Source organism: Mytilus trossulus, chromosome 4 (assembly GCF_036588685.1).
Source record: "Mytilus trossulus isolate FHL-02 chromosome 4, PNRI_Mtr1.1.1.hap1, whole genome shotgun sequence".
Taxonomy (NCBI): Eukaryota; Metazoa; Mollusca; class Bivalvia; order Mytilida; family Mytilidae; genus Mytilus; species Mytilus trossulus.
In genome coordinates, this window is record NC_086376.1 from 70,230,551 (window position 1) to 70,258,500 (window position 27,950).

Below are 27,950 nucleotides of genomic sequence, written 5' to 3' on the forward strand. Positions count from 1 at the left end.
CTCAATTTTTCCTTTACTTAAAAGTAACAATTATATCAATAGTAAATACTGTATGAAAGGGTCTTATCAAATAAAATGCACCCAAATATCTGATTTAAACAAGCTCAAGGTTTCTCCAAGAGTTATCTCCCATTTCCGGAGATATATTTTCTGCAAACCCTACTGTGCTACATCAATAAAACAATACATTAATTAGCTGCATTTCTATGGGTTATGTCTTGGTACAAAATACAATGTTTCATCAATATGTTCCTCATATGAAATATCTGTAGATTTATTTGTATCAAAGATATGTAAGTTATCAAAGTCTGCTATACCATAGGATGATGTTCCTATACCTATAAAACCACTCAATGGAGCTTTGTCTATAGTATGTTCAAATGTTAACTGACCATTTACACTTCCTCTCAACTGATATCCCTGAAATAAAGAAAGACTGGTAAAACAATTACTTATGATACTATTTTAGGATCATCATAGATATTGGGAATAAGATTTGTCATTTGAGCTAAATGCATGTTTCATCTACAAATGAGTGATGCATGGATATAACGTTAAAAAGGGAAATAAAGTATAAAGTTGAAGAGCATTGAGCACCTAGATCCTTAAAGTTTTGCCATATATACAGCTACGGTAATCTAAGGAAAAGATAGTCTATGTTCTGTAAAGCTACTAATTTTCATGACAGTCACTCTTGAGATCATTATGTCATAAACATGTAGAAATTGACATATTGAACTACAAGTACAATATTACACATAGTTCTTGAACAAAATAGACATGAGCAGAAGACTTACACAAAAAGTTATTTTACACACATCCTTCAAAAACATCTTGTCATAAACTATGTTTTTGGTTCAAGATTTTGCTTATATCTACTTATTAAAGACAAGATCTTGAAATGAGGCTTTTTTAAGAAGTTTCTTTAGTTTTCCATTGAATGAAAATGAAGTTTGAAGCCTTGAAGCATTTACACTATTCAAGGTTTAAATACCTATGTCTGACTATGAACACCAGAGGGATGGTACTTGGGAGACTAATCAAGAAAATTTCTATATTCCCCAAAAGTTAATCATTTGTCTTTTTGTTTTAATTTTATTGTCTTATTTGTCTTTGTTATATTGTTCATATATCTGTCTAAATCTCATATCACCATATAATAATATGTTAATAATTCTTACATGATTTATCCTTTTCCTGACATGATGATTATTTTTATTTAATCAACATGTGGTTGGTTTGATCTCAGTTCTTCATTGGTCAAAATTGATTATAACATTGAATTTTCTTGCTTTTCTCTGAAATTTTCTATTGTGATGGCATGAAAAAAGGTGACCATACCTGATGACGTCACATAGAAAGAACACATCCTTTGACAGATCATTTGAAAATAAAGAATAAGTTTGCATACATACTGTTGAAAAGTCATTAGAGAAACAGATTTTACCACTACATCTCGTGTTTTACAATATTTATCCTACCCAATAATCGAATTTTAAATATTTAAAACTCTCAGCAAGCCTCCGTTTGAATTTGAAAATTTAACTCTCTTGAGTGGATTAAATATCATATCACACAGGATGCAGTGGTAGATTCTATATGAATGTTTTGTCCTCTTGTACATACATGAATCTGGGGTAAATAAAGCATACAAATTCCAAGCTATGAAGCATATAACATTACCTCCACAATAAGTTCAAGGTTATTCCAACCATCTTGCAAGTTTGATATAGGTCCTTTAGCAACTAACTGAGTTCTTGCTGTAATAACAAAATAATATCTGCATTTATTCATTTGTAAAGTTAAATATTACTCTTTACAGAATATGATTCATAAAAACAAAATGTTTTCTTTGTTGTTTTGAAGTGAACTTGTATTATTTTGACACAGGGTGTAAACAGGTTTATTCCATATTGGTATTATTTTAGTAGGTTTCTCTATATGAAGTGGATTTTGAATAAAAAAGCATATTCACCTGAGAAAGTGTTATTCACCGCGCTAAACGTCACGCGCTTTTACTTGCAACGTTATGGTAAAATGTGTCATGTAAAATTTGTTTTGGTATATGTTTGTCATCAAATACATTTTCTTTTCTCGGAATATGGAATAAAACAATTACTGTCTTTTGTTTCGGAAAATATGGGGTTTAATTGACTTTTGAAAAACTGATATTCACTTCGACCGTCGGCCTCAGTGAATATCAGTTTTTCAAAAGTCAATAAAACTGCATATTTACTTCAAAAGACAGCAATTGTATATTATTCAATATGTAAATACATAGAATATCCTAAATTTTAAATTTCATGAAGTACCAAATGATCTCCCTTATTTTAGAGAAGAACAGACATAGTGTAAAGAAATCTCTCATTTGACACCAAAAAGTTACTTCATGCAACTGTTCTCTAAAGAGTTGGTCTGTAAAAGTTTCCTACCATCTTTAATTGAACTTATACATTTGTAAACCTATTCCTTTTTTCAAATATTTAATTTTTTATCCTTTCCATAAATGATACCTAAAATAAACAGCTATTATCTTAACATTTATAACACCTCAATTTTGTGTATTCATCACCCATTTAAAATTGAGAAAAAAATATTGGGTAGGTTTGTGCACTTCACTATTAAATAATCAATAATTTAAAAACTGTTCATAAATAAGAGACTCTTTATGTAGCCATTGAACTATAACACATATAATTCAAACTGTAGACAATTGCAGTAATCTATTACAAATCTATCTATAAATATAATATATTCAACAGTATTTACAGATAAAGATATCTATAAATATCTAACCTTGGATAAGGTTTAAAAAGAGATCACCTGATCACAATCAAGGAAGTAATACATGTATACCTGTATCTGACTTAAAAATGGCTTTTTCACAATCCATCAGAAAAGGGCAAATTTCTGTAAATTGTGGATTATGTGAAACTGATAGACCCATTAAATGGAAGTGTTTAGACTGTGACCTTTTATTGTGTAATCATTGTAAGGAGAAGGTACATTTAAGAGTAAAAACTGCAAAGGATCACAGAATAATTGATTTAAAAGATATTGGACTATATAAAGAAGAACTAGATTTTGCAAACATTCCCTGTCAGGACCATGCTGGACAATATACTTGTCTTTACTGTATGACATGTGACACGCTTGTTTGTCCATCCTGCATAGCAAAAGTTCACAAGAAACATGATCTAATAGAAATTCAGGAAGGATATGAGATGAAAATAGACAAGTTAAAAAAAGGACAAAGTAAAATTCAAAAGGATATGAGGGAAATTGTTTCGAAAAAACCCCAGCTTAACCAACTTTTATCATCAGAATTTTCTAAATATGACCAGGTTAAGCAAGATGTTCTTAAGCTTGAAAAATCTGTCAAAGCAGCTGTAGAAAGGCATTTTAAAGAACTTAGAGATAAATTAGATCAGAATCACAACTCTGTTTCTACCACAATCAAATCTGATTCAAATGCTGTCTCAGTCTTACTAAAACAAGCTGACAGAAAAAACAGTAAAGTCCAGGAATTCATTCAAATTAGCAATGCCTCCAAGTTCTTTATAGAAGTAAACAATTTAGAAAAATCTATTGACATCCAAATGCCCAAAACAAGATCAAGTTATGGCTCTTTGCCAAACTTTGTTCCAGGGGAGATCACTAAGTCTAACATTGGGATGTTGGAATATGATGAAAGATTGTCTTTTAAACTACCTGTTTATCTAGAAATAATTCAACAATAGCAAACTGAACTTGAGGCTGTAACATTTGTTAGCACATCTATTGACCAGTCTTTATGGATAAGTTCTGATATTTTTGGTTTAGGTGAAAAAGTAAAACCTGATGGAAAAAAACTAGCTATAGGACCAGTGTCTATGGTATGGATGTAGCACAATCAAATAATCTACTTCTGTGTACGGAGGGATCACAACTCCAAGAAATCAATAGTATTACTGGTAAACTTACAAACACAGTATATAATGTGTCAGCATTCCTTCCTGGTGCAGTCCATATCACCAGTGACAATAAAGTTCTAGTGGCATGTGTCAATAAAGGCTACCCTAAACCAGGAAGTAGAGTTGTAGTACTAATGAATCAGAATGGAGACCATGAGAGAGTGTATGAACATGATCAACATAAGCAACCTATATTTACCTACCCCTTGAAAATAACCAGCACAAGTAATGGGAATATTCATGTGGTGGATGAAGAAAGTGAAGACAGACGTAGCGTATTAGTGTTAGGACGAGGTGGTGATATAATCAATATATATACAGGAGATACAGAGATCAACAAGGACAGACCATTCATGCCACTAGACATAGTGACAACACCTAGAGACAATGTTATGGTGGCTGATCCAGGTACTCATACGCTTCATATCCTGAGCAATACTGGTCTGCTGATGACATTTTATAAAACTAGTGACCTAAACATAATCTTACCATTTTCTATCACATTCTCTCCAACAGGACAACACTATATAGGATGTGGTAGATCAGGAGGTAGTAGTTCCAAGGAGGCCAAGATATAAGAAGTGACCATATCAGGATGTTAAAACATTAAATATATATTTTGATTGAGTTAAGTCTGCCAATTGATATTTTATTGTATGTTTTTCTATGTTGTGATGTTATGCTATTGTTTCAGAAAAAAGGAGAAGGTTTGGATCCATTAAAACGTTTAATCCCGCTGCAAATGTTTGCACCTGTCCTAAGTCAGGAATCTGATGTACAGTAGTTGTCGTTTGTTTATGTAATATATACATGTTTCTTGTTTCTTGTTTTGTTTATATAGATTAGACCGTTGGTTTTCCCGTTTGAATGGTTTTACACTAGTAATTATGGGGCCCTTTATAGCTTGTTGTTCGGTGTGAGCCAAGGCTCCGTGTTGAAGGCCGTACTTTAACCTATAATGGTTTACTTTTTAAATTGTTATTTGGATGGAGAGTTGTCTCATTGGCACTCACACCACATCTTCCTATATCTATCACCTTTTATATACAACTTTTATAAACATTAACCCAACAATGTTAGATCGGTAAATTTACTTTCACAAATGTTTTGTTCTTCCATCGCTGGGATTCAAACCCATGCTACTGAGATATCGTTAAACCAAATCTCCTGCACTGAATCCGGTGCGCTAGACCACACGACCACCTTGGCTACACAAAAATAAAGCTTTTGGTGACTAGGTGTTACCTTTCCTCGTCAGTTTTAATCTAGCGCCATAATACAGTACATGATTGACATATAAGCCATTGAGATGTTATTGTTACAGATCAGCTCAATTATCTATAGTAAAGGATCCTACAAATTAATGCAAGATACAGTCACAGAAAACCTTTTATCATTATTGGGGTCAAAGTCAAGGTCTGACTTTCACTTTAGTTTAAGACACACCCAAAGCCCAACTGCATTCCATGTTTTATGGAACAAAAGTGGTCAAATTCATGGTCAAAGTCTAGGTCAAAGTGATGTGATTTTAGTATGTGACACAACCAAAGCTCAAGATGCAACTACATATTAAGTTTGGTTAATCTTCATTTTAGTTTTAGTAACAATCAAATGATTACAATTAAAAACTTACACAAATCATAAGTCAAGTAATACATTTTGGAAGCTGGAAAGATATAAAAGAATACACCATTAGCATAAAATGACTGACATCCTCCTTTATCCACCCTGGCTGCCAGGAATACTCCATCCGTACCATTCTCTTTACTGATCTGTACATCTACTGATACAGAAATGTCCGTCCTACAAAATATATAATGTGTGAAGTATTTAATATCTTATATACAAAGCACTGATATATCCTTTCCTTTTTGTGTGTGTTTTTTTGTTGTTGCTGTGCATGTACTGATTTTTTGTTATGTATGGATACCCCATATCCTTTGTTCTTTTCATTATATATACTTTATTCATATGCATCATAAAATTGTCTGTTACAATATAGTTAAAGCTGTCAAAATCAAACTGAAGCTTACTGAAAATGACATTTAAATTATATAAAACATAAACATGAGATTTTATATAAGAGATAGTGTATTAGCAATGAAAATGTGACTGACCATATATTAAGTGGATAAATGTACAGACAGAAAAATAGTATACATATACTTTGTAATTTGTGGCTAGGGCTTTTAAGAGTTACCATACCTGTTGCCCAATTCAATTCAATATATTTTAATTAAAATATCATTTAACTAAACAATAACTGTCATTGAAAGACATATAAAATTGTGCTGCAAATCAGAAGTAAATACTAGAACATTGCATTTAGCCATACACTCATACTGGTTGAAACAGTTTACAAAGGTTTTCAATGGTTTTATTTTCATAAAGCTTAAGATACAAATAATCTTTATGCAATCTGAAGCTAGTGTACAAAAGCTAGGAAAGCACAATAGGTGTTCTAAAGGAAGGTTCCTTTTATACAAAGGCTAAAATCACAAACTTTGTTCAGGAAAAGGATATGTTTACAGTACTCATTTAGGCAGTGATATGCTCATTATTTTATGTTGTTTTCTGTAAAGACAAGATACTGTGGATTCATTATTATTTGATGGATACAAATTTTCATGGATTGAGTGGGTACAGGTGAACCACGAAATTAAATGTACAACTGATAACAAATATTTTAAAGGCTTGTAGGCAGACTTTTGCAAAATCATGAAATCACTTACTGTAAATTCAGAAATTATTGTGTGCACTTATTATTGCCATTTTGTCATTATAAACTGAAATGCGATTTAAATCTTTGTGATATTGAGTAAAATCCTTTTTTATTCATATGAAATATTTCAAAATGCGAGTTTAAATTATTGCGATTATAACCCTGTTGCATTTTTAGCAATAATAAAAATATCGCAATAATTTCTGAATTTACATTATCCACAGACATGTAAGTTTTCATTCATCCATGAACATTGGTACCATTGATAATAAATGAATCTATAGATCTATAGTAAACGCCATAAAACTTTAAAAATTATATCATAAATTATTTCAAATTTCTGTATTTCTTATATTTCAATAAAAGAAGATCAGATTTCTTACCTTCCTGATAAAATATTATCTATGGCATTTATAATTTCTGTAAATTGAAGATATTTACTGTTTGTAAGAGTAGATGGAACCAACACGAGTATTGTCTTGATAAAAACAATAGTTGAAAAAACTCCTTCTGTTTTTTAAAAACTCAAATTTAGCAGTATAATAAATGGTGCAAGGGGATTTTGATCAATAATTTAAATGGTAAAGAGTCAAGAGTGCTGGGCATAAATGAGGTCAGAACAGGGTCAAAACATACCAGTTAAAGTTTCCAATTAAGTTGATAGGAAACACTAGATTATTAGGGCACCAGTGAATAGGAGAATGTAGAATCACTTGTCGAAGAATGTTTCCATGTTGTGTATCCTCTGACTTTCTCACTTCAAACACACCAACTTGCTGAGCAAAATTATTTGGATGTGAAACTTCTTCATAAGCTAGCAAATAAATCCATAATGATTTCCTTTAGAAATATTGGAATGATTATGTTGAATAGCTATCAAAAAGTTTATGTACATGAGAAATAGTAAGTAACACTGTACTGCACAAGAATTTAATTTCTCTCAAGAATGTTCTGTTCCAATAATGTTGCTCAACAAGAAATTTTATCATGCATGAGATTTATATATAATATATTACTAAAACTTTATAAAAGATATTCTATATAAAGGTGCATATAAGTAAGCAATTTTCTACACAACAAAAGATCAACAACAAGAGAGGAACATACAATTTGCAACTTAATCCCTACCCATATACTTGATCTTCAAGTCATTGAGAGATGATCAACTATAATGCAAAAGTTTCTTTAAGTATTAAACTTTACATTGTCTGGAATTATCCATGAACCTATGAAAACTATGATATTTGAAAGCAGTACACAATCCAAAGGCTCACATTTTAGGTAAGCAATTTCATTCCCTATTTCTCTGTCTCCATAACAAAAAAGAATGTCTTTAATGTGCTCTCAGAAAACATGGAATAAAAGAAATTTTAATAAAAGAGTTAAATAGAAAAGTAAAAATAAGTTTTTAAAGGTTCAAATGAACTAGAGGCTTTAAAGAGCATATGTCAGTCAACTGATTCTGTTTGTCAATTGACACTTTTCAACATTGTACATTAGAATGGATTTCATGACAAGAAACTCTTGGTTTTTTTTTTTATCTTGGTTGGTGGGATGACAATTTTGATGTTCCATCCTACTAAGGTGGAAGGCTGAATGGTGAGTATTTTTCAAGAAAGAACTGTAACCAGGAAATCAAAAAGGTACTTCAATAGTTTAAAATCAATTGAAGATTAAAGAATTCCTTATGACCTATCAAAGCTTTTTTGATACATTTTTGTTATTCATGCTATAATAGAAACAAGAAAAATAGAGTGATTTCACCATACCAGCCAAAATCTCCAATGACATTCAGAGTATGGTTAAAATGGTCAGCTTTGCACCACCATACCGGGGTCTCTAGGACCATCTGTCTTAAAATGAGCCCATGGTCTCCATTTGATTTTTGAACCTCAAATGCACCCAATTGTTGTGACAAATATTTAGGTTGAGATGAGACTGCATATGCTAAACAAATGAAACATTGATAAATTTCTTAACATACAAATAAAATAGTACAAAAATACAGGGTTACTTTTAATAGTAGATGTAGTTAATAACCAACTCAAATGAGGTAAAGTCAAATTTAAAGAATTGTTCCGATAAAATAAAGCTTATAAATACTTTTTTGTTATTCATGCAACTATTGCAACAAGCTAATATATTGTTCTGATTTCATCGTACCAGCCAAAATCTCCAATGACATTTATAGTATGGTTATAATAGTCTGCTTTACATGTCCATACTGGAGTCTCTAGGACCATCTGTCTTAAAATTAGCCCATGGTTTCCATAAGATTTCTGGACTTCAAATGCACCCAATTGTTGAGACAAATATTTAGGCTGAGATGAAACTGCATATGCTAAACAGATGAAGCAGTGTAATTTACTATTAAAACATCCAGATGTATGACAGCTTATGGACATGATTTTGGAAAACATGCAGTGTGTTTAACTCGTAATCTTTCAATGAAGCAAACCCTCTTGTTATATTAACAGTAATATCAAATCTATGAATTCTGTCATGTCATTATCTTGGAGCAGTAGTCTGCCTTTCAGTGAAACACACAAAGGTTAAACTTCATTTGACTTTCAAAGGATAAGAAAAGCTTTCATTCCAGAAACAAAAATGTACCTAGAACAACATGCAATCTGAACACTTATCACATGCAATATTTTTCAAAGAAACAAATTCAAGTGCAGTACAAATGTAAATAAATAATTAATGGAAAATTTAACCTTACAATTCCGACTATGAAAGATAACTTTGATTTTATATTTTGAATGTAATCTAATTTTAAAAATATTAAATAAGTTAATCTTTAAAAAGCATGTGTTACCATACTTCACATCAAACAGTAAAACTACCTTCAAAATCTTCTTTATAAGGCACAGGAAATGGTTTACTGGGTGGTGGATTAGGGTAAATTCCTTTCTGACCTACTTTTAGTGTTGTTATGGTTACTACTTGATCTACATCTAATCTCAGATGTATCAATCCATTTGGTACCTAAAATATAACTATATCATGTTATAAATGGTAATAAAGAAATTGAAAGTCATCATATCAATAGGATTGATTCTATTAAAAGTTAATAAATTGTTGTGTTGGTGACAAAGGTTCAAGAGAACTTTTCAGACAGCAGATCTTTTATGAAATTTCACAGTTAAAGAGAGTGAGAAAAAGTTGTATTCCATTCCTGCTCTGCTTGATAGAAGAGTAACCAATCTAGGTTGTATGTAAAACTATACCATGTTAAAACAGGTTGATAGTGGTTTGAATCCAATCTAATTATCTCCTTTTAGACTTTTAATACACTCTTCTTTTAAGGTTATGAAAAAAATCAGCACAACAAGGTTTGCTTTCTTTTTTCCTGATTGTGTTATTTTAATTGTATATTATATCAACATTGAATTTGCTTACTGCAAACCAGCCAAAAATTGATTTCCTTATCTTACACATAAAGTGAATTAGAAAATTGCGAAAAATAAATTGCCGCGAAGTGGGCTAGAAAGAGCTGAACGTGAAATAAAGTATCTGCGAAAATAAGTTGGTTAACAGTACTCATTAAGTATACAATTATTCTAACCTTAATATCGACTTTTTGCATAAATGTATCATTCTTCCCATCAAATCTTAACTGGCTATACCATGCTGTTACTTCTGTTATTTTAGCCTGAAATGAAGAATGTTGTATATAAGTACCTGCAGAATAAACTCATTGAATTCACATATTCAGGATATTTTATAAATTATTTTGGGGTGGTATTGAATTCAAGTTGCAATAAAAGCAGGTCAAAACTGATAACTTGCCTTTTTTAAGAAGGAAAGTGGATGTTTAGACAGTCTTGAGCTGTAGTTTTTGGCTGTGTAAAAAGGGTAAAGATATGATACTGTCCCTTTTTTGTCCCCTCTGATTTGAAAAATCAACCAGATGCTCCGCAGGGCGTAGCTTTATACGACCGCAGAGGTTGAACCCTGAACGGTTGGGGCAAGTATGGACACAACATTCAAGCTGGATTCCGCTCTAAATTTGGATTGTGATTAAATAGTTGACAACTTGACACAGCATAGGTTTCTGACACAGAATGAATGTATTCAAATGAACTTAAAATTTTTGTTTTCTCTTAGAGCAATTCACTATGCTGTTGAATATTAATCCTCTCAAAAAAATGTTTGAAGAAATTTTCTTTTTATTTATGAAATTTCAAATGAGAAAAATTTAACCCAATTTTTTATTCACATCCCCCTTTCCCTTATTCCAAAACTAATTTCAATTAAAATATTCTAATGGAGTTTGCAACAATTACTACTCATTTAAATACATGATGTAAAAAAACTGCTTGTTATCACTGAATGGTAAAGATTATTTAAATTTATCAGTTGGTAGTAAAAAGTGAATATACATTGTATATTGTATATAACAAAGATTTAAGTTGATTCTGGACAAAGAAAGATAACTCCAATTAAAAAAAATTCTTGCAGATATTTCTTGCTTACTATACTGGACAAAGAAAGATAACTCTTAATTAAAAAAAAAATTTGCTATTTCACAATATTGTGAAATTAGATATTTCTTGCCATTGCACAATACTGTGCAATTGAAAAGACTTGCTATTGCACAATACTTAATATAATAATTTTAGATCCTGATTTGGACCAACTTGAAAACTGGGCCCATAATCAAAAATCTAAGTACATGTTTAGATTCAGCATATCAAAGAGGCCCAAGAATTTAATTTTTGTTAAAATCAAACTTAGTTTAATTTTGGACCCTTTGCACTTTAATTTAGACCAATTTTAAAACTGGACCAAAAATTAAGAATCTACATACACAGTTAGATTTTGCATATCAAAGAACCCCAATTATTCAATTTTTGATGAAATCAAACAATGTTTAATTTTGGACCCCGATTTGGGCCAACTTGAAAACTGGGCCAATAATCAAAAATCTAAGTACATTTTTAGATTCAGCATATCAAAGAACCCCAAGGTTTCAATTTTTGTTAAAATCAAACTAAGTTTAATTTTGGACCCTTTGGACCTTAATGTAGACCAATTTGAAAACGGGACCAAAAATTAAGAATCTACATACACAGTTAGATTCAGCATATTTAAGAACCCCAATTATTCAATTTTGATGAAATCAAACAAAGTTTAATTTTGGACCCTTTGGGGCCCCTTTTTCCTTAACTGTTGGGACCAAAACTTCCAAAATCAATACCAACCTTCCTTTTATTGTCATAAACCTTGTGTTTAAATTTCATAGATTTCTATTTACTTATACTAACGCTATGGTGCGAAAACCAAGAAAAATGCTTATTTGGGTCCCTTTTTGGCCCCTAATTCCTAAACTGTTGGGACCGAAACTCCCAAAATCAATCCCAACCTTTATTTTGTGGTTATAAACCTTTTGTCAAATTTTCATAGATTTCTATTAACTTAAACTAAAGTTATAGTGCGAAAACCAAGAAAATGCTTATTTGGGCCCTTTTTGACCCCTAATTCCTAAAATGTTGGGACCAAAACTCCCAAAATCAATACCAGCCTTCCTTTTATGGTCATAAACCTTGTGTTAACATTTCATAGATTTCTATTCACTTTTACTAAAGTTAGAGTGCGAAAACTAAAAGTATTCGGACGACGACGACGACGACGACGACGCCAACGTGATAGCAATATACGACGAAATTTTTTTCAAAATTTGCGGTCGTATAAAAATGCTACCTGCATTAAACTAACATATAATATCCTTACATTAGTTTGTCAAATATCAGTTTTCATAATTATGTCTTGCTTAATCAAACCTCTTGTATTCAATCATGCCAATATGGTCTACAATAAACTGACAAAAAAAGCATGATTTTGAGATGACATCTTTAACAAGAGTGCACACGCTGAAATGTCTCGCCTTCTTTACTAATCATTGATATTATTTTGATAGTCCTAAATATAAAGCTTTAGTACAACTGTCACATTAACTTAACATAAAACAAGAAAACTAAACATTGACCTTTGAACCATGAAAATGAGGTCAAGGTCAGATGAACCATGCCAGGCAGACATGTACAGCTAACAATTCTTCCAAACAACAAATATAGTTGACCTATTGCTTATAGTTTAAGAAAACAGACTAAAACACAAAAACTTAACACAGAGCAATGAACCGTGAAAATGAGGTCAAGGTCAAATAAAACCTGCATGACTGATATATAGATCATAAAATATTTCCATACACCAAATAAAGTTGACATATTGCATACAGTATTTGAAAAAAAGACCAAAACTCAAAAACTTAACTTTGACCATTGAACCATGAAAATGAGGTCAAGGTCAGATGACACCTGCCAGCTAGACATGTACACCTTACAATCATTCCATACACCAAATATAGTAGACCTATTGCATACAGTATAAGAAAAACAGACCAAAACACAAAAACTTAACTATAACCACTGAACCATGAAAATGAGGTCAAGGTCATGTACCCCTTACAATGCTTCCATGCACCGAATATACTAGACCTACTGCTTATAGTATCTGAGATATGGACTTGACCTCCAAAACTTAACCTTGTTCACTGATCCATGAAATGAGGTCGAGGTCAAGTGAAAACTGTCTGACAGGCATGAGGACCTTGCAAGGTACGCACATATCAAATATAGTTATCCTATTACTTATAATAAGAGAGAATTTAACATTACAAAAAAACTTAACTTTTTTTTCAAGTAGTCACTGAACCATGAAAATGAGGTCAAGGACATTGAACATGTGACTGACGGAAACTTCGTAACATGAGGCATCCACATACAAAGTATGAAGCATCCAGGTCTCCCACCTTCTAAAATATAAAGCTTTTAAGAAGTGAGCTAACACCGCCGCCGAAACACTATCCCTATGTCAAGCTTTCTGCGACAAAAGTCGCAGGCTCGACAAAAATCAGATATTAGACCTGGAGACTTTTCAACTTGAAAATTTTCATCAAAATATTTTTTTCAATTCTAACCAAGCTGCCTACAAAGTTATATTTTCGACTTTCAATACTTAAAAATTGCCACCAAGAACTTGGCAAGAAGATATTTCGTATTTTCGATACTGAAAAAGGTGCATCAAGGGATTGTTCAATTCTTACAATAAAATTGAGAATGCAAATAGGGAATATGTCAAAGAGACAACATCCTGACCAAAGGAAGATAACAGGTGAAGAAAACTAACCTGTTTTTATATCCTATCATATATACTTACAAAGCTGCCACCAAGTTGTATTGTGATGTTTTGTTGGGCCACTGTATAAGCAGGAAGTGGTGGCCTGACACAAATGGAATGATCATGACTCTGAAAAAATAAATGAAAAAGATAAAAAAATCCAATTCCTGTTGCGTTTTTTTTCAGGAATAATTTCTGTAATTGTTAAGCTTTGCTTAATGCCCGCGTCACACTGTCCTGATTTTTATATACGATGGACACCCGAATGCGAAAATTGTAAGTTCGTACGAAGTTGGTCCCGATCTCGTTAAAATACCAAAAAGTGACTGAAGCAAGTAAGATGAATAACGTAGTCTATAAGATGGTGCCAAAATAATATACGATAGCAAAAGATGAACATACGAAGGTTAACCGAAGACGGGTATTTAATCTTCATATCTCAGCCGAAGCCTTCACGATGGATCAGGAAGGCTACACAATGGATTACGATGATGGTGCTATGGCCATACGGTGTCTAAAAGACGTTGTGTTCAGCTTACGATGCATTTAAATTATATGCCGAAGGCATCACACATTTTAAACAAGATAAATAAAGGTAAAATACATGTATGTACATAATACAAGTATACAAACGATCTAAAAATGCGTTCTACCTGGGTTTTTTTATGATACGAACAGAATTTCGACAACATATCGTTTCTGTACAAGTCTGCCATGCATGGCGGGAAATCAATCTTTTTGTCTAATTCTTATAAAACTTAGTTTATTATCCCCTCGCCTACTGCATGTAAGCTGTGTGTTATAGACACTCTAGAACCAAAATGCTCATAACTTGGTATGGTGTTACTCGTTAAGAATATCTTTAGCGCTATTGACTTTAAAGGTCAAAGGTCAAGGTCACAGTGGCAGTTGTAATACAAGGCAATATCACCGTTGTGTACACTCTAAAACCAATATGCTTCAAAAGATTTTAACCACATTAGGTATATTGTTCCTCCTTGTAATGATCTGACATTTTTTACGTTCAAGGCCAAAGGTCAAGGTCATGCAGATGGAATTGATTTTTCTCCTTGAAATAGCATAATACACAGGAAATTGGTTGCTCATTTTTTACCTGTTGGTTCTAAAGACAATATTAAAGGTATTTCCAGTTACTGAATGTTTTGGTTGATTTCTAAATAAATAGTTTATGTATCAAATATGCATATTCAATTTACCATTTTCTGAATGTGTCATATACAAATATAGTGTCCATATTTGTCCCCAATATGTTACATACGAGGGGATGCCACGCTCGGCATCGCCTTGTTTGAATAGTAAAATGTGTGCACTAGTCTGAATAATCACCCATAATTATCCCCATGTTTACTGATCTATCTTAAAGGTAAGGTTGATCCCTTTTATTCAAAAAGAGCTCTTTCCAGGAGAATATTATAATAATACAGACAAAAGGAAGTATGTGGGGAAAGCAATAAATGCGGCAAAATATGACATATAGAATACAAAATGGTAATGGAGTAAACATTGGTGTGAAAACAACTCAGACGTTACATAAAAAATCAGAATAACGAAGAAAAAGTTGGTTTCCCTATATACGTGTACCTGCAGTGTTGGTGTACGAGGCGCGTTTATGATTTTTATTATGTTACTTGATATGAGAAATTGACAAAAAATAATTTTTTACTTGTAAAAGTAAATCCTGAGGCTGTAATTGCTGCTCTTCTTCCATTTGAATTAATAGAAACAACGCTGTTGCCTTTCTTGTTCTCATAGAATCATATGATATGAGCTCCATGTTTTGTGAACGTCTTTCTTTACTGTCGTATTAGACTGACCAGCGCATGGCACTTTTAGCGCAAAAATTAACTTACATTTAGCTGGATTTATTGCCGTCGTGGTTCCATCTTGTCGCCTTCGTACTTTTATTCGATGGCAACACGATGGGATTACGAGGTCTTCGCGAAGTCATGTTGCCGTCGTAAGACCTTCGGGTAGCTTTGTGATTCATTCGTGTAGACATCGAAAATGTCAAAACTGCCCGATGGAAACGATGGAAACACAAATGCAATACGATGTTCAAAGATGCGTTCCCGGTGACATTACGATGGTGAGGATGGTGATACAATCTCAATACGAACCCTCAACATTGGACGTTCCTTCGGGGATTTTTTAACATGTTAAAAAATTTAGAACCCTTCCTGAAGTTGTCCCCAAAGGCTTGAAAAAGTGGCAGATGGTTAAAGATGGTTAAAGATGGCACTACGAATAGCCCGATCTGGATACGATCAGTTGTGATTTTGAAAATTTCCTTAATCGTGTTGTCATCGGCGTCAAAATCGGCACAGCAGTGTGACGAGGGCATTAAAATTAACAATGCTGCTATGAAACCAAAATAAATATGGATACAAGACTAAAATGACAGACTAAACTATGAAGAATGGTCCACACTAAACATTTAACTATCTAAAACGTATGAGTTTGGACTTTGTTTACCTGGCCAAAACATTATAAGAAACTCAACATAATTTTTTCAATTATAAGATTATTACAGTGAAAACTGGTGTGTCATTTACTTGCTTCTATTCAAACAATCGAATACTGTAAACCAACTTATTTTCAATGATTCTTTATTTCGCATTTATCACCAGCTAGTCAATTTCACAGCGATTTAATTTCGTGATAGTTAATTTACTTCATGCGATTTTATAAGGAAATATCCAAGTTATACATTTTTGCCACGATTTAATTTCATATTTTTTTTCTACAGGCGAAAGTTGTGAAAATAAATCGCACGTGAAATTAAGTTGGTTTACAGTAATTCAATGTATTTGAGTTATATATATAATGAATATCTTTCTTCAGAATTAAAAAGAAAGATATTATCACATTTTAGTTTATAAATACTTCTGCCATGTGTTTAATACTGACCATTGTTTCTATGACAATTGTGAGATCTTTGCCATCAGGGCTGACCAAGGAGACATAACTCCCTCCATATTTCAGTTTACCAACACCACTACCATGTGACAGGTATTTCCATCCAGGCAATGTAAACTGTGTTGTATGTGCTATAGGAAATATAAATTGAGACATACTGTAGTAACACTTGATTTTAATGGAGAGGAAAGTTAGGTGAGAATTTCATGTTTCTGTCTCTTACATTCATTATATATAATTAACTATGTATACAGTTTGAAAAAGAAAGATTTCTTATAGGTTCACTTTTGGTTTGGATTATTTTTCAGGTTGATAACTTTTATCAATTAATTTCATTGATGTTAATCCACTATGTCTACATGAATAAAAGAAGATCGTGTCTGAGAACAAAAATGACCCTGCTTAAGTTTTGAAATTTTCTAAGTTAAAAGGGGCATTAATCTTACACAGTAAATTACATTTTAAGCATTGTGTATGAATTTCATAAAATTTGTGTGAGACAAACTTCAGTTAGAGTATAGGGGCAAGTGACTCGCTTTACAAATCAAAACTCTGTCTGCAAGTTTAAGTTGGTTTTCAGAAGGTCAGATAGAAATAGGGTAACAATTAATGCCCCTATTGCTCACAGTTGTGGCATGGAAAATTAATGTGTATTCTTATTTTAGTGGATTTAGTTAAGATTTGTTTTTGCAGATATATGAATAAGTTCTGTTGACAAATGGTGCATATGGCAATGTACAATCTGAGTATGTATACCTGACATCCATATAGGACTATTGACCACATAACTTCCACTCCATGGAGAATTTGCTGTCATCAGACCATTACGAGCAAATGGAAGAGCATCATAGTAACTGGCAATTAAATTCCATGATATTGTTCTACAAAGGAAACACTGCAATTATTTTTATTATAAATTTCATATACAAAAATATTGGTGCATCCTTTTGTGTTTTTTTCCTACATTTGTCTTTTCCTATGACATAAATACAAGTATAATTTTGGACTGAAATTTGCTACATTTATTCACCATGTTTGCAAATATCCATCATGTGTGTTTATATCAGAAAAGTTATAATGAAATACAATATTTTTACTGCAACTGCTCAACAAGAATTTTTAAAATGTGCTATCATGGTTATGTTATAAAATATATGTATATCATAAACTTCTATTCTATTCATGCCTACAAATTGACATTTGAGAATTTAATGCATTCTGGGTAATATTTAAAAAAAAAATGTACACCATTTTCTTTTATTGGCTATCAAAATCCATTACAATGGACATATAACCATTGATGTGACATTATTTATGTTTTTTAGTACCAACACCAATAATTTTTTAGATTTTTGAAACGGTATATTACATAGATTTCAACATACAAAATCTCATAGATTAAATGCCAATACTCTTAGTTTACATACCCTGTGAATCTTCCATTTACATAGTTCTGATTCAAGAGCTGAAATTACAACATATGTAATGAAGATTAATGCCTATAAATACAACAATGTTAAAAGAGCAAATTATAAAACTTCCAATACTGCAAATTGATTTTCTTTTGTTGTGTTTTTAATTTCTCAAATAGTATCTCAGCAATATCCTTAAACCACCTGTGACCACCTCTTAAAAATTAGGATTCAATGAAACACAAATTATATCTTAAAGCATCTATCATGCCTCTAAAAGTAGAACAATATTTCACCAAACAAATCATGAGTCAGTAATGAATATGTCCTTTGAGTAATGAGCCATTACAGGCTGCACTATTCAAAGTCCTTTTTTTTTAACTGCAGTTTAAAAAAATCAAAAGAGCCACACATCTCTACTTCAGATCAATTGAGGCTGTATATCTATATTCCTATTGAAAAAAAAGGATTACTATAAACAGTGCAAGGTCAAGCATGACTCACCCTTGCCCAGCATCCTCCCCCTATATTGTCATTAAATGTACTGAAATCCTCAGATGACCATAATTGTTTCCCTGTCTGAACAGCTGACATGACAGACTCTGTTCCTGGGTAATGCACACTGTAAATAAATAAGCAACATGATCTTGCCCTAAATAGGTGATAGCTCTAGCTATTTTACCCTAGAGCCAGTAGCTTTAGCTAGGTCTAGACTACATCCTTTACACCCAATATTATTAGATATTTCATGACCATATTCAATATTGTTGATAGTTTAAGCAAGGTGTGAATCATTGCTTACATCATTGACAATAAATAATTAATTTAGCTATCATATTATCTTACCCTGATTAGTGCTAGTTATAGCTAAATCTGGTTCATATGCTTGTAGGCAAGATAATTAGCTTACTCATGAATTTACCCTATATAGTCAATAGCTTTAGCTTGGTTTGAATCATTACCCTCATCATTGACAATAATTAAGCTATCATATTATATAACTCTATATGGTCGATAGCTTAAAGCTTCTTTACTACCTTTCCCTATAAAGGAGGGTAGTAATGCCGACAGGCGTCACATGTGAATTTTCAGCTACTGTTAGCGTCAAATTATTTAAAATTTTACCTTGATTTGTCAAAATAACATTATTGTGATTCGTCAGAGGTCTCATATAATTATCGTTACCTTTATTTTTGGAGAAAAAAAATAATGTGATTCGTCGAAATTATTTGATTTTGTATTATCTTAAAGAAAGTGGATAATTCATTGTCATGCACCTAAAATTACCATTAACGTCATTTGGCAAGAATTTTTACCACTATTCGTCATGAAGGTACCCCCATTACCACCCTCAAAAAGTTGATAGCTTTAGCAATGTCTGATTTGTTTAACAGACAATAGAACTATATATATCGTTACTCAACCCTACGTAGTTGAAAGCTTTAGTTATTATATAACTTTACCCTATATAGTCGATAGCTTTAGCTAAATCTGAATCTCTGTTGATATCATTGACAATACCCCAGCCTCCATCAGCAGCTACGATCCTAACATGTTGTAAACTGTTGTTATCCAAGACTTTCCTCAACAGCTGAAAAAAGAGTTTGTCACAAGTCATAATATCTTTTAAATTTGTTACACATTGGAAAACCAGATGCTCCGCAGGGCGTAGCTTTATACGACCGCACAGGTTGAACCCTGAACGGTTGGGGCAAGTATGGACACAACATTCAAGCTGGATTCAGCTCTAAATTTGGATTGTGATTAAATAGTTGACACAGCATAGGTTTCTGACACAGAATGAATGTGTTCTAATGAACTTATTTTTTTTGTTTTCTCTTAGAGCAATTCACTATGCTGTTAAATATTAATCCTCTCAAAAAAGTTTGAAGAAATTTTCTTTTTATTTATGAAATTTCAAATGAGAAAAATTGAACCCAATTTTTTAATCACATCCCCCTTTCCCTTATTCCAAAACTAATCTCAATTAAAATATTCTATTGGAGTTTGCAACAATAAATACTCATTTAAATACATCATAAAATATTAAGATGTAAAAAAACTGCGTGTTATCACTGAATGGTAAAGATTATTTAAATTTATCAGTTGGTAGTAAAAAGCGAATATACATTGTATATTGTATATAACAAAGATTTAAGTTGATTCTGGACAAAGAAAGATAACTCCAATTAAAAAAAAATCTTGCTATTGCACAATAATGTGCAATAAGATATTTCTTGCTTAATATTCTGGACAAAGAAAGATAACTCTAATTAAAACAAAATTTGCTATTTCACAATATTGTGAAATTAGATATTTCTTGCCATTGCACAATACTGTGCAATTGAAAAGACTTGCTATTGCACAATACTTAATATAATAATTTTAGATTCTGATTTGGACCAACTTGAAAACTGGGCCCATAATCAAAAATCTAAGTACATGTTTAGATTCAGCATATCAAAGAGGCCCAAGAATTTAATTTTTGTTAAAATCAAACTTAGTTTAATTTTGGACCCTTTGGACCTTAATGTAGGCAAACCAAAAATGAAGAATCTACATACACAGTTAGATTTGGCATATTAAAGAACCCCATTTATTCAATTTTTGATGAAATTTAATTTTGGACCCAGATTTGGACAAACTTGAAAACTGGGCCAATAATCAAGAATCTAAGTACATTTTTAGATTCAACATATCAAAGAACCCAACCGATTCATTTTTTGTCAAAATCAAACTAAGTTTAATTTTGGACCCTTAGGACCTTAATGTAGACCAATTTGAAAACGGGACCAAAAGTTAAGAATCTACATACACAGTTAGATTCAGCATATCAAAGAACCCCAATTATTCAATTTTGATGAAATCAAACAAAGTTTAATTTTGGACCCTTTGGGCCCCTTTTTCCTAAACTGTTGGGACCAAAACTCCCAAAATCAATACCAACCTTCCTTTTCTGGTCATAAACCTTGTGTTTAAATTTCATAGATTTCTATTTACTTATACTAACGTTATGGTGCGAAAACCAAGAAAAATGCTTATTTGGGTCCCTTTTTGGCCCGTAATTCCTAAACTGTTGGGACCTACACTCCAAAAATCAATACCAATCTTCCTTTTGTGGTCATAAACATTGTGTTTAAATTTCATTGATTTCTATTTACTTAAAACTTAAGTTATTGTGCGAAAACCAAGAATAATGCTTATTTGGGCCCTTTTTTGGCCCCTAATTCCTAAACTGTTGAAACCAAAAATCCCAAAATCAATCCCAACCTTTCTTTCGTGGTCATAAACCTTGTGTCAAAATTTCATAGATTTCTATTAACTTAAACTAAAGTTAAAGTGCGAAAACCAAGAAAATGCTTATTTGGGCCCTTTTTGGCCCCTAATTCCTAAAATGTTGGGACCAAAACTCCCAAAATCAATACCAACCTTCCTTTAATGGTCATAAACCTTGTGTTAAAATTTCATAGATTTCTATTCACTTTTACTAAAGTTAGAGTGTGAAAACTAAAAGTATTCGGACGACGCCGACGCCAACGTGATAGCAATATACGACGAAATTTTTTTCAAAATTTGCGGTCGTATAAAAAAGGATTTAAATTCTATTCCTGTGGTCTCATTGGCAATTTTATAATCCATCAATAACTTCATACACAGTGTATTAATAAATTTATGTACAAATGTATAACTTGTTTTAATTGTAAAGAGATTTAAGGTGGTTCGCAGGTCTAAATCAAAATTTTATTCTAATATAATGGCATTTTTGCAGCAAAGGGAGATAATTTGAGGTTTTTTCAATAATATTTACATTTTAAAAATCATCTGGGGCCAGCACAAAATATTTTTGTTGAATGATTTTTGTACCATATGATGAAGAAACAATCAATAAAGGTAATAAATAAAATTTGTAATAAAAAATAACTGTTTTGTATACCCGCAAGCCTCCTTTTAAAGAGCTTTTATTCTTTTCAAGGCATGAATCTCATGTCCCAGATATAGATGTCCATTAAATTCTAAATGACACGAGTTCTTACCTTAATATATTTAACATCATATGCCTGTTCATTCCAAATCTAAAATATATAGAAGTGAAAGTTTAAGGATCAACTAAAGTAAGACATTAACTTTAGGCATTTCAAATGATAACAATGTTCATTTAGTATCTAAAATACTTTTTTTTGCATATACTCAATACTTGCAAAACGTATTTGTAATGACTATTTACTCTTCCCATTCTATCCATATATAGCCAAGGCTCAGTGTTGTAGACCTTACTTTGACCTATAATGATTTTTCTTTTACAAAATGTGACTTGGATGGAGAGTTGTCTCATTGGCGATCATACCACATTCGCTTATACCTATTCACCAAATACTGTTGACCTATTATTTACAGTTAACTAGGAAAAATACTTATCCTGAAAATGTAGCTTGAAAATTATGTCCTTCTACAGGAAAATAGTAGGTTTGAGTTATAAACACATTTTTATCCACACAATCTGAACCGGTATAGCTAAACAAAAATCTATCAAAGGATTTGGAAACCCTTATTAATCTTACTGGGAATGAAGGTATGATAACTCAAATTTGTTTATTTTTTCATCAATTCATAATTTAAAATTTAATCAAAATTTAAGTTAGTAACAACAGTTTTGTTAAATGTTAAATCTTCTTGGATGTATTTTTTTCCATGATATGCAAAGCAACTCTAAGCTCCATAAAACCTTAATAAATAATTAATAATTTTACCACACTCCAATACTTAATAATTATAAAAAAGAAGATGTGGTATGATTGCCAATGAAACAACTATTCACAAAAGACCAAAATGACACAAACATTAACAACTATAGGTTAACATACAGCCTTCAACAATGAGCAAAGCCCATACCGCATAGTCAGCTATAAAAGGCCCCAATAATACAATGTAAAACAATTCAAACGAAAAAACTAACGGCCTTATTTATGTAAAAGAAATGAACGAAAAACAAATATGTAACACATAAACAATAATGCTGAGTATAAATTGTCATTTCTCCATACATCAATTCAAAATATTTATGACTTATATATAGTTATATATTTACCCCAATAAAATCAATAGTTAAATTATGATACTTCTTTGCGCCAAGGACCCATTTGACGATATAATTAGCTGGTAGTTCTATGTCTGTATATGGATCTCTTGTTCCATTTCCTATCCATCCTGGCCATGCCCAAGGTAGGCCATATAACAAAATATCAGGATTTCTCTGGAATTAGTAAATCAAGTTAAAAGATATCTATAAAATATTCATACCATTCACTTTAAATTTGAGAGTCATTTGGAACATAGCTAGTATAATTATTTGGAGAAAAAAAATCATTAAATAACACCTGTTCTGAAAATAAATCAGTATAATTAATAAATTATTATTATTCATGGTATATTAATTAATTGTGGATTTTATGAATAAATGGCTTACCATAAATTTAAGTATTCAACAAGATAATTGCGCCCCATGGGTTTCAATACAAAAAATATTACAAATATGAAAGTCAAAATCCATGGAAATTCAATTTTTAGATCTGCCTTCAAATGTACCTAACTAACACATTAAAGATAAATTTTGTAAAATTGAGATTTTTAATAATAAACATATACAATGTATAATATATGAAATGATTTTACACATCATTTTGGAGCCTTTTATAGCTTGCTGTTCAGTGTGAGCCAAGGCTCTGTGTTAAGGACTGTACTTTAACCTATGATGGTTTACTTTTACAAATTGTGACTTGCATGGAGAGTTGTCTCATTGGCACACATACCACTTCTTCTTATATTTATAAGAAAACAATGTAGACATATAGAAAATATTAAAACCTTTTTAGCTTCTTTCATTAACCACCACTCATATCCTCTGTTATAGTTTTCATCCCAGCTGTTGTGCATGTGGGAAGCCTCTGTTCCTTCTAAAAAACATTTTTTATAACATGACCACTGATTTACAGTTTTATACTGATTTTAGTAATGTTACATTTGTTAGGGAAGGATAATTTCTGTCTATTATTTAAGACATGTTTGATCACCAAGAGATCGTCTGTAAGGGAGAAACCGTTAAAAATACAACTTTCCTTGAATAACCATATGGAATACTATTATAAATATTTTCACCCCTAAGCTTCATATGCAATAAAGGAATAAAGAAAATATTATCAAGACTTTTCATTACCATAAAAGTGAAATTCACAGTTAATACATGCAATATTCTTAACTTTGCTTACAGTTTCTTTTTTACAAAGATGGCCTATGGTTTTGTTTTGAAATAAATTTCCATTTTATTCCTAAATACTTTAAGACGACAAATATTCAAAGAATACAAACTATCATATACCTACACATACATCTGATAAGTTGGCAATAAAAGTACCTGTGCTTTGAGCATCTCCACCAATCTCTACTTTCAGAAGATGTAAACTGGCTCCAAAATTAGGCTAAAAATAAAACAGCAATTACTATCACGTGTATGTTTAAAAAAAAACAGGACTGTATCATACAAAATTATGCTTTTTATCATCTTATAAATCTTCCAATGAAACCGTTTTTCATGGTTGCTGTTACAAAAAATAATACTTACCGTATATCTCTGGCAGCTAACACTACAATGAATAGTTAAAAAGTGTGTTAAAGTATATAACATACTCCTCACGAGAGGGATACTCATATGATGAAGACATAATCTTTCAATCATTTCAATTGAGGTCTGGAGCTGGCATGTCAGTAACTGCTAGTAGTCAATGTATGATAGTATCATTCTCATTTTGTTTAGTTTCTTTTGTTACATATTCTGACATTGGACTCAGACTTCTTTTGAACTGAGTTTTACTGTGCATATTGTTGTGGGTTTGTTTTTTCTACATTTGCTAGAACTATAGGGGAGGGATGAGATATAAAAAAACTTGTTTAACCCAGGCGCATTTATGCGGGAGCCTCTGGCCTTTGTTAGTCTTGTATGATTTTTAATTTTAGTTTCTTGTGTATATTTCAGAGTTTAGTACTACTACATCCATTATCACTGAACTGTAGTATAATTTTTGTTTAGAGGGCAGCTGAAGCACAACTCTGGGTGCAGGAGTTTCTCATTGCATTGAAGATCCATTGGTGGCCTTACGCTGTTGTCTGCTCTTTGGTCGAGTTGTTGTCTCTTTGACACATTCCCCATTTCCATTGATTTCTCAATTTTAATGGTTGCAAAAAAAACCTGAACATTTTATCAAACAAAAGAGTACTTTTCAACGTTTTATAAATCTATAATTCATTAAAAGTATTTGATGATCCAGTTTTTTTTAAGTGTGAGGATGTTTTGCAAAGCTGTCTTATGATCATTAGTAAACATTTAGTGGCAATCAAATTTGAACGCGGATTTTGAGTTTTTCATTCCCTTGATGTTCAATGCTGATAAACTTTTTATTGAAAACAGTAACTTATCCCTACCTCCAAGGGGAATTCTAAGTGCAAGACGAACTTATGCTTGTCTTTTATTGTCACACATGTTTTTAATATATTGTTTGCATGAGCTTGATTATGTTATGTGCTTTAACACACTTTTTAAACTCATTTAAGGTGTTCAGTTTATCAAATAAATAATTTCAACATTTGCTATTATACTTATGTAAAAATGAGCCTGAGAGCGCCTGAATTCATCTTATACATGATAGATGAAAACATATCATGTACATAGAAATTTGTTCACCTAACTTGTATTTCCTTGGCCATTCAATAACAATTCACAAATCCATCAGAAGTTTCAAAAGTATAAAAGTATTATCTTTGAAACTCCAATGAAACAACTTCAACACATATTCAAAATGAGAATATGTTAATGTCAATATATGGGGTTGATATTTCATATAATGGATAGCTGGCCATGGGCCAGTGTTCTTTCTGTGGTCTTCGAGCATCATGATAATGTTATGCTATATTTTTTTATGTGATGCTGTCTGAATCAGTTTTAAGATCTTTTAAATTTGACTGAATGTAATGTTAAGGATATAAATGTGATTATGTGATGCTATAATTTTTAGAAACAAGATGGTATTTATTTCAAATTTTCCTAATTACTAGAATGCTAAATTAAATATATGGGGGAGAAAAAAGATAATCCTTGAGGTTTTATTATTATATACAAATGAGTACACAAAAAATGTTAAAAAAAAATCGATAAAATCTGACTTATTTTCTTTTCAAATGACAATAGTTTTGAACTTGATTTGATCTTTTCAGGTATATATTTGTTGCTATAGTGTTTTAATTTGGCACCTTACTTTGAATAAATAATCCAGGATTTCATTCCTCTGCTGTTCTGGGTAGTTTTGCAACAGCACTGATGTTGCCTAAAACATAAAATCAACAATTATTTTACACACTTTTTTAACAGCTTATTCTTATCGTCTCTTGTACATTCCATAATTTTTACCATTCGACTTTTTAATGTTCCCGGCAAGTTAATCTCTTTGGGGCATTTTAAAATTGTTTAAGCACTCTAAGGCTTAGCACTAGTAAATCAATACACAGATTGGTCACAGGCACTTGTCCTATCTATATGTATATAATATGTGTACCTGTATAATATAAAGATGTATATTATATGGTGTTTTTTTTCTGAGACAAGTTTTTGTGAGTTTATTTTTATATAAGTATCTTAATTACAATTGATTATTGGCTCTTTGATAAGGCTCAATTTGTGTTTTTACAGTTATTTAGTTCCATTATGTGTTGCTGCCAAACAGTAGCATTCAGGTCCTTATGTTATTTTTTGACTACTTGTGGACCATAGAGCTATGGATTTTCCTCTTTCAAAAACATTGGGAATTGCTATCCACGTTCAGGTGACACTTATTTTCCCCAAAAATATTGTTTAATGTCCATGCATAACTTGTCAATATATATTATTCTTTTCCTTAGACATTTTTCTAGGATATGACATAACTAATTATGTTTGAATATTTATTTCCTTAACACTATTATCAAATAATGTTTTGAAATAGGTTTCCGTAGCTCTATGGTCCGCAAATAGTAACAGTCTGCACGGTGAGCCACAAGTCCTATGCCCCAGACTGGTAAAATTTCATTTGAACTAGTGAGTTTTTGCAAAAATCTGTTTGAACCAATAAGAACAATGTCAGAATATTGGTTTTCGGACTAGTAGTTGAAAAAGTTTTTGGTGCGGACTGTAAAAGTAAAAGGACATTAGAGCTTCAGTTCTGCTAGCTGCGGAACCGTAGCTCATAGGTCCTTATGTTCAGCAGCTACAGTTCTGCAGATACATAACGTACAAATATGTTTTAAATTTAAAAATTATTCCAAGGTTTTTATAAATACAAATAATGCAACTATTGAAAATTGCTATTATTATAAAAAAATCAAAAAAACAATAAAAAAGAGCAAAATTCTAAGTTATATCAAAGTAATAGGTATAAATTATAATGTACTCCTCCTCCACTGAGTCCTCCTATGCCATCAAATCGTCTTCCTAATCCAGGAGTGTCGTCAACAGGGTATGTCACTTCTTCAGCATTACTGTTTGAGCAAAGGTAACATAAAATACAACAAGCAACCGGTGTCAGAAACATTGTCAACAACACTGTAAATCACATGATCTGACCGGAAGTGGGTTATGCAAATTAAATATGTTCTCCAGGAGATTGTCCACTCATGGAACATTTAAAACTACTACTCAGTACCAATTTATAAAATATAAGA

At 31.7% G+C, this 27,950-nt stretch overlaps 1 protein-coding gene across 3 annotated transcripts; it reads right to left on the reverse strand.

Annotated features, from left to right (window-relative positions):
• LOC134715854 (galactocerebrosidase-like) lies at positions 1 to 27,846 on the reverse strand. Of its 3 annotated transcripts, none has more exons than XM_063578364.1 (18): positions 27,680 to 27,846; positions 26,513 to 26,581; positions 24,619 to 24,682; positions 24,072 to 24,160; positions 23,296 to 23,460; positions 22,244 to 22,282; positions 19,673 to 19,800; positions 18,714 to 18,831; positions 18,225 to 18,262; positions 17,554 to 17,678; positions 16,789 to 16,928; positions 13,900 to 13,989; positions 10,244 to 10,330; positions 9,522 to 9,663; positions 8,839 to 9,016; positions 5,587 to 5,756; positions 1,684 to 1,760; positions 1 to 420 (listed from the first exon to the last, which is right to left on the reverse strand). In XM_063578364.1, exons 1-18 carry the CDS (start codon positions 27,818 to 27,820, stop codon positions 205 to 207), a joined length of 2,076 nt encoding a protein of 691 aa, XP_063434434.1. In that variant the 5' UTR covers positions 27,821 to 27,846; the 3' UTR covers positions 1 to 204. The 3 variants fall into 3 exon arrangements, with proteins under 3 accessions (XP_063434434.1, XP_063434433.1, XP_063434432.1); XM_063578363.1 differs by lacking the exon at positions 8,839 to 9,016 and adding an exon at positions 7,312 to 7,489 and having other exon boundaries at positions 2 to 420; XM_063578362.1 differs by lacking the exon at positions 8,839 to 9,016 and adding an exon at positions 8,445 to 8,622 and having other exon boundaries at positions 3 to 420.
• Between the last annotated feature and the right edge of the window lie 104 nt (positions 27,847 to 27,950).